General features: G+C 43.4%; 1 protein-coding gene across 2 annotated transcripts in view; it reads right to left on the bottom strand.

The window, feature by feature from the left end:
• Positions 1–2554: 2554 nt before the first annotated feature.
• SRPX (sushi repeat containing protein X-linked) overlaps positions 2555–8150 on the bottom strand; it is a 29997-nt gene continuing 24401 nt past the window's right edge. For both annotated transcript variants that reach the window (XM_081858898.1, XM_081858899.1), the window contains 4 exons: positions 7463–7642; positions 4944–5077; positions 4634–4755; positions 2555–3075 (listed from right to left, as the gene is read on the bottom strand). In XM_081858898.1, the coding sequence (XP_081715024.1) occupies positions 2895–3075; positions 4634–4755; positions 4944–5077; positions 7463–7642 (617 nt within the window). In that variant the 3' untranslated portion in view covers positions 2555–2894. The remainder of the gene's footprint in view (positions 3076–4633; positions 4756–4943; positions 5078–7462; positions 7643–8150) is intronic.

Raw genomic sequence — 8150 nt, 5'->3', positions numbered from 1 at the left:
ACATGTTAAAAACATCCATGTAAGTTAGATTATTATTATTTTATCAGCAAAAATGCTTTGTTGTGTGCAATGTCTTTCTAATGTATTTTTCCTGTTGTCTCATTTGTAGCAATTATGCTGCGCATGAACTGTAGCAAATTACAAAGGGAACTGCATTATGTTAAATCCTATCAAAAGTCAGCCAGAACTCCCCCCCCCCCACCCCCATGCAGGCTTGCTTTAGTGTACATTCCTATGTATTTATACAGACTTACGGATTGGGCGGGGGAGAGACTGGCTTCATTTGCAGTTAGTGTAAAAGGTCTTATTTTTGTGTGCAATTAAAATATTTCACCATGTTAAAATTTTGATCTGTGCACAAGCTGAATTTTTAAACAGGGACTCCTCTAGTTCAAGCATGTGGATCCTGTAGTCCTCTTGGTGGAAGGACCTCGAAGCCTCCGCAGGGCTTTGATCATTAGCCATGTTGGCTGGGGATGAAAGGAGCTAGTCCAGCAACAGCTGGAGGGCCAGAGGTTCCTCACCTCAATTCTAGGTCACTGTTTCCCAGTGTAGGCCTTTGCTCCCCAATTTTGCAGCAGGTTTTCTCTCCTCTATAAAAAATCATTCTAACCCTCAGCTATAGTAAAATTGCAAAATGCTGCAAAATAGAACAGAGATGGGTTCTTGTTATTGCACGGGTCCTCATGGGATAAGAAAATACCGTATTTTTCGCTCTATAAAACGCACCAGACCACAAGACGCACCTAGTTTTTGGAGGAGGAAAACAAGAAAAAAGATATTCTGAAACTCAGAAGCCAGAACAGTAAGAGGGATCGCTGCGCAGTGAAAGCAGCAATCCCTCTTGCTGTTCTGGCTTCTGGGACAGCTGCGCAGCCTGCATTCACTCCATAAGACGCACACACATTTCCCCTTACTTTTTAGGAGGGAAAAAGTGAGTCTTATAGAGCAAAAAATACGGTAATCTTTGCTGATGAGCTACATTTGTTTTCATAAAATATATTAGATTCAACCCAAGAGGATATTGTTTAAGACTCCCTGTGGGTGATTTTCTGCTCACAGGACGCTAAGGGTGTGAAATGGAACTGATGCAAATTGTGTCCCTCCTGCCATTGGCTCAAAGGCTCTTTTATGATCAGAAGGGTTTTTTCCCCCATTTGTGGAAGAACATGTCTGGAGCCAACTCTACTTATTGATGATTATTCTTTAAATTTTAGAATATAATTATCCTTGCGGGAGAAAAGTCTAGTGAGAGTAGCAAAGTTTAAGGGAATTCACCCTCCCCTGTTAAATACTATGAAATTACTCTAACATTGATTACTTAGTAGCCTAGCTTTAGAATATTAAGTTGGTTTTTCATGCCAACCTTCTGCAAGTTGGTGGTCTCCAGGTGGTTGTTAAGATGGGTGATGTTAGATTTTCAACATTGCTATGTATCACCAGACCGAACATCACACTCTGGCAAAACACTGCAATGTTGAAACAAGCTGCATTGGCCCCAGCCCGTGAGGCGCGGGCTGAAACTGCTTCAGCTCTCACCATGGGAGCTGAGGCAGTTTCACCCCAGGGGCGAAGGGGCTCCTGCCCCCCAGCTGATGTCTCTGTTGAAGAGCAGGCAGCCACACGCCCTTGAATGGAGATGTTTAAAGGAGCCCCACCCTGCCTCCAACTCGCACCAGCTGTGGGCAGGGTTCCCTCCACCTTTGCCGGCGTCAGGGGCAGACAAGCTATCTCTTTCTCCTGGGAGAGAGACAGAGGAAGCCCTACTGATGGAAACTGACAGGCTCCATCTGCAGGGCTCCCTCAAGTGCAACGGACCCTGCCTCCAGCTGGTGCAATCCAGAGGCCATGTGGGGCTCCGTTGAGGAGCAGGAGCTGCATGCCCCTGAACGGATAAGTTTAAAGGAGCCACCTGCCCCTGCGGGCAGCTGAGGGAGAAACAAGCTACATCAGCCCTGGCCAATGTAGCTTGTTCCTCCCTCAGTGGTATGAGGACCAGAGGCGGTGGTATATTTTGCGTGAAACCACGACTGCTCCAGAGTCCCTCTGCCGCAGCTTGTCTCTCCTTCATGTGCTGGGTGCTGGTGGCAGATGGACTCAGCAGAGGCAGTTTCACCCACAATATACCACTTGGGTGAAGCAGCCACCATTTCTAGTCCTGGGTGATGTATCACTACATCGCCAAGGCCTACTGCCATCATCCCAGAGCATTGTCATGCATGGCTGATGGGAGCTGTAGTCCCCAAACATTTGCAAGACAAAAAGTTGTGGGAACAACATTTAAAAATGGTTAATGACGTTACTTTGGTAAATTTAAAAACAAACTAAGCCACAGGCTGCAATTCCTGCTTTATGTCCTGCCCCAGAATAAAGGAGTATAGCCAGAAAAGAGAAGCTGCAGGTACTAATTATAAACTTTGCCAAATGAAGTTTGATAAGACATAATTCTCTGTTTATTTCTTTGCCTCCATTCCTTGGGAGTATCTTAGATATAACGCCTTAGCACTTTCTGTAGTTACTCCATACCCAAATGCTTAAGATTAAAACCATAAACTGCAAAACAACATCTTTATTAAAGATCTGTAAAAAGAAAAGAAAACATTTACACAGGGAGCAACGTTCAAAGGCATTCCTGGAAACCTAACCAAGGCAATTTGATATTTTCATTCTCTTCTATAGATTTTCTTAGAAATCTCTGGAAATAGTGAAGAGGCATTATGTAAAACGCTAAATAAAGGAAGCTCCACAACACACACACAAAGCTAAACACAAACATACATAAAAAAAAAGAATCTGTACATCAGTGACTTCCATAATACCATGCTTTGTGTAGTAGCACCGGAGGGGCAGGGAGGGCAGCAACATACCGCCACGCGAATGGCTGCAATCCAGACTCAGGGACAGGACTGGCCAGCTTCTGCTTGCAGTTTCATTTCTTCTTTTCTCAAAGGGAAAGTATCAATGAGAGCAAAGAGCTCAGCAGGAGTCGCTGGGAAAGGATATCGTTCTTTGTCCACACCATGTTTATCAACCACCACCATATTGAAGTTATAGTGGGGAATGCGGAGCAACAACCTGAGAGAATATGAAGAGAGAAGCAGTTGGTTTGCTTTCAAAATAAGCAGCTACATTACATGTATGGTCACAGAGGCATAGCAAAGGCCGTTGCCCTGAGCACCTTTTGCTCCTCATACTGTCCCTGCCAGCCCCATGCTGCTTTGAAAGTCCGAACCCACATACCAGCTTCGCAAAGCAGCGTGGGCCTAGCAGGTTGTAACAAGCAGGTACCCTTCTAATCAGTCCAATCCTGATTGGAAGGACATATACCTGCCGTGTTGTGTTCCCTGCACCCCGGGCACCATGAAGAAATGCTCTGCTGCTGTATGGCCATAACTATCCATTGCAATGAAGTATGTGAAAGAAAAATCCCCTTTTTTCAGATATTTTTTTAAAGTCAAAGAAAGATTATGCACAACTGAACTCTCAGCCACAGTCAGCCAGTCAATATACAATTTAGACAGTGAATTTTAAAGCATGCATTAAAAAGACAATTGTCCAATCTTGGAATGAAAGCTGCTATAGTCAATCTTGCACAAGTTATCATGTTACATCTATGAAAGCTGCTCAAGATATTGTGCACTGTTTTTTTTTCCAGGAGGACTATTGCCTTCTGTTTTTATCACTAGGGATGGGCAGGCTGACCATCCCTACTTCCTCTTTACAACCTTGACAGTAAGCAGCACCAGCCACTGATGCAGTGCTAAAAACTCCATCATTTCCCTACTCTTTCAAATGACTGGTACAGCTTAGTGGTACCACTACATTCCTATGAGCAGAAAAGACCCTAACTCTGAAGCACAGTGCAAACTGACCTTGCGCAACACATCTGTGCTGAGGAAAAGTAGAAGAACAACTGGTTCCCCTTGCAAAGGTGGAAATAGGGTTTGGACTCAACAATAGCATGATCCTGCCAATTATGTCCTGGTTTATCAATATGAGCTATGACACTCAATTGTGGAATGAAGCAGCTGATCCCCTTACTGTGCAATGGAGAGGTGGCTAACCTGGGGCGCTCCTGATGTTGGAGTTAGACTCCAGCAACATCGGAGGGCCAGAGGTTTGCCACCCTGATATAGTGGCAATTTGAACATCCCATTTGTACAGCTCTAAGCATAGGAAAAGCGCATCTTCCGTAGACTCCAGACCTGTAATAAGTAGAGCAGCATTTCCACCCCCAGCTGCCATGGAAGAAGCATGTACGGTAATGTACCTGTTTATCATATAACTTTTGAGTCTACAAAGGCAGGCTTTTATGTGGGCTGGACATAGTAATTGGTATAAGACAGAGCTCTGCTTCAGAAAAATGGATTGCAAGATTAAACATCAGAACATGCATATTCTTTCTATACACTGCTTGGAGAGTATAAAATTTGCACCACGTCTCCTTGAGAAATATTCTCCAACTCATGCAGAATTTCTGTTGAGGGATGCTGTTTGCTCAAGGGAATCTCACATTCAGTATTGCTTTTAACAAATATTGTGCTTCCCTAAAAATGCAATCAAGACATTAAAGGGCAATATTGGGATGGGGGAACAATTCTGGATTATTATCAACAGAGAGTTTTTAATTTACCTGAGTTGCAAAGCCAGCGCAGGAGGCATCAGTCTCAAGCCTATTCTTCCCAGCTGTGCTGGATAGACTCCAACCAACTCAATCACGGTCACGTGCCGGAGATCTAAACCACACAGCGCTGGCTAAAGTAATCAAGATATGAATTGGAGATAAACATCAAGTGGATTAATTGTAATGGGAGTTTCTGCAATGTGTGCTTATTATTATGGTCCTGTAAAGCAAAGGACTCTCGAGACATAAAAGTTAATGCACTGTTAAAGACATGGTTCATCTACACTATTTTGGGAGCTAAAGTGGAGCTGTGCCTCACCTGCAGCATTCCCAGTTGCAATCTATAGAAGTAATTGGCTGCAGTCGGAGTGGATATAATGAGCAGTCTCCGTTTCTCATAAAACTGGTCCAGGAGGGCTGCTGCGGTCCTCACACCAACATTAATGTTCATGGCTGAAATTACAAGCAAGAAGACAATGATGATCATCATAACAGACCTGTTTTCAACCTTGAGCAGCTGGAGATAATGGCAACTGATTTGGTCATGGAAGTCAAAAGGGGACAGAGCAGTTTCAAAGAATCAAGAATGTTCTCAACTCAACACCAAGGTTTTAAATGGTAGCTCAATTCTTAACAGCAACAGAAAACTCAAAAGCAAGATGTGCAGCCTGAGCCTATGCATTTTAAACATAAGCAAATCCCTCTGGTTTCAACTGAATTCACTCCCAAATAAAGCTTTGAAGGGTTACAGCCTTAGATCTTTTCTGGATTATCAGAAATTTGCATAAATTCAGGAAATGCACCATTGTTGTTCATTTCTGGTAGACGATCTGGACAAATTCTGCTGCAGATAATTGTGTTGCAGAGATGTTATTTTTTCCAGCATTCAAACTAGCATGTAAACATGTCATGGTGATTATTGAAAATGGGCTTGTGGTGGCATGTACATTACAAGCACTCACTTTGAATAACTAACCCCCCACCTATTTGTGTCATTAGTTCATGAGGCAAAGTTTGACATGGGCAGGCAAACTGTGAACTTCCATATGTTGTAGGACTCCAGTTTCTATCAGACCTAGCCATGAAATCAGGGATGATGGGAATTATGATCCAACAGAAGCTAGAAGGCCACATGTTGCTATCTCTGCTTTAACGGATTGGTTAAAAGTACTCTTCTTCTCTACGCAAGAGATTCAAATAAGGCAAGGATTCAATCAAGAGAAGTCTTGACCTGACACCACACAGGCTCACAGAGTGTGGGGTCCTTGAAGCCTGTTTCATGCAATGCCTGTGATTACTGGGACACATTTGGGCAGTCCTAATTTTAGGGATTGGACGGAATGCTACCTCTGAATGCAACATTAAGTAATGCCAAATATTATAACATTATACTGGCATATTGGTGCATCGCATTCTAAACTTATGAGAATACCTTTACTGAGTTAGACCATTGGCTCATCAAAGGTTTCTCTACTCTTACTGGTACCACCTCTCCAGAATCTGAGGCAAGATTTTTCCTATCTGTCAGGGGCTCAGGAGCAGAGGCACAGGGGAGAGAGGAAATGGAGAGCGAAGGGGAAGAATCTGAGGGCAGCGTAGGGGAGTATGACAGTGGCCCGAGAGATTCCATGAGCTTCTCCAGCGAATCAGAAGATTCCCAGAGGGGGGCGCCGATGGCCAGGGCAAGGGGGGTCCCAGGGGGGACGCACCAGAAGCAAGGGGCCAGCGGGGACTCCCAAAGCAACAGCGGTCTAGAGTTTGAGACATAGAGCTGCGTGCCGCAGCTTTGAAATCGAAACTGAACTTCAATAAAGACTTTTGTATATAACAACGAACTGGCGTTGGTCCTTTGTGAGCTGGGACCTCGGGCAGCTCTGACACTATCCTTTAAGATATTTTAGCTAGCCATGCCTGGCCTGGGCTCCTCCTTGGTACACACAGCTCTTAGGAAGTCTGCTAGCCATTAATGATACAGATGTTCATAATACTTAAGTGCTCTGCATGCATATCTTGCCAAGTATCTTGGATCTAGCAGCCAGAATACAGGAAAAGAATCACACTTAAATCTTTTCACTCACAACCTGCAACAAATTACTGCTTCTTCCAGATGCTAAGTGGTATCTACTTTGCAAAATCTGCACATGTTTTGAGTTGGCAGGAGAATGTGGGCGGATGTTTGGTAATCAATTCCTATCAAGAAAGAGAAAGAGATCAATAGAATGAGAACAGGAGAGAGATGCAAAGAAATCTCAAGCCAGAGAAAGGAAATCCGTATATAATGGATGTAGCACAGACAGCTCTTTAATGTGTGTGTTAAGTAAAGCTGCTTCTTTTACACATCCAGGCAGAGCTCCCCAGCACCCTTGCCTGCTAATGCTACATTGCAAGTTGTTTCTAAACATGAATATGACTTTTTAAAACAGCTTGTAATGGGGAATATAAAACTGGTGATTAGGAAATAACATAAAAGCCTCACTGCAATTATGCAACTTCCCACAAGCTTCTGTGGATGAGGGTGACTGAACACCTCTGGAAAAAGTGAGAAATGTATTGGCATTAACACAATAAAATACCGCATTTAGGCTTAGCCACAGATTTGTATCTCATGTCATCTTCAATAGACACAGAAGTTTTATAACACAGAGCTCATTATTCATTAGCAACATCTCATTTGCTTAACCCTGCATAAACAGCCTGCTAGCCAAAACCCAGTGAACAATTGCAAGTGTTGAAGCATGTGGAATAATTACAATGTTTGTGCTAAGCAAGTCTTCCCACAATACACACAATCCTGCCACCCCATGTGCTGCTCTTTTACTGGAATGATTCATTACATACGTGTACAGGTTGGCTCTGTTCCTGACCAGCCTAAATTGTACTGACAAACTCGTGCTGGACTTCCCTGCAATTCATATCCACCGATGCAGGAAAATTCACAGGTTGCGCCATAATTATCCCCGTCACCAGAACATTTTATGTAGCCGTTTTCTGGAGCATTCAGTTTCCCGCAACGTCTGACTGTAAACACAAAATGAGGAGCACTCAGTGATTCATTTTCTCTCCTAATACATCACTTCTATGAAATGAAAATGCAATTGCATGGGCTTTGTTTTTTTTAGCCTTCAAGAGACATCAGCATCTTTTGATTTTATAATCAGTTTGACATACAGATTCATTAACACACACAGGTGTGTCATTCACATATATTAACTGACACATAGTATAGCCAGATATTCCTTATATTGTTAATAGCCCTGAGCTTATGCTACATCAGCATGGCAGAGTTTAGACCTAGCACAGTCTATTGCTAATGCACGGAATAATGCTAATTTAATTGCTGCAATATGCAGGCACCATAGCTTCTAATACAACCTCTATATTACCAATTTCCTCTTGCTCATCCAGTGGCACAAGACTTCCCCCAAGAGCCATTTAGTGGCACAACAGCTAGAACTGTGGGTCCGGCTCTCTGCCTGTTTTTCCAAAGGATACATAGCAAGCGGAGCAAAGTATACACAGAAAGGGG

Source organism: Podarcis erhardii (assembly GCF_964252035.2).
Source record: "Podarcis erhardii genome assembly, chromosome: 4".
Classification (NCBI taxonomy): domain Eukaryota; kingdom Metazoa; phylum Chordata; class Lepidosauria; order Squamata; family Lacertidae; genus Podarcis; species Podarcis erhardii.
The sequence above is the reverse complement of the archived record's forward strand: the minus strand, read 5'-3'. Positions and strand labels throughout refer to the sequence as shown.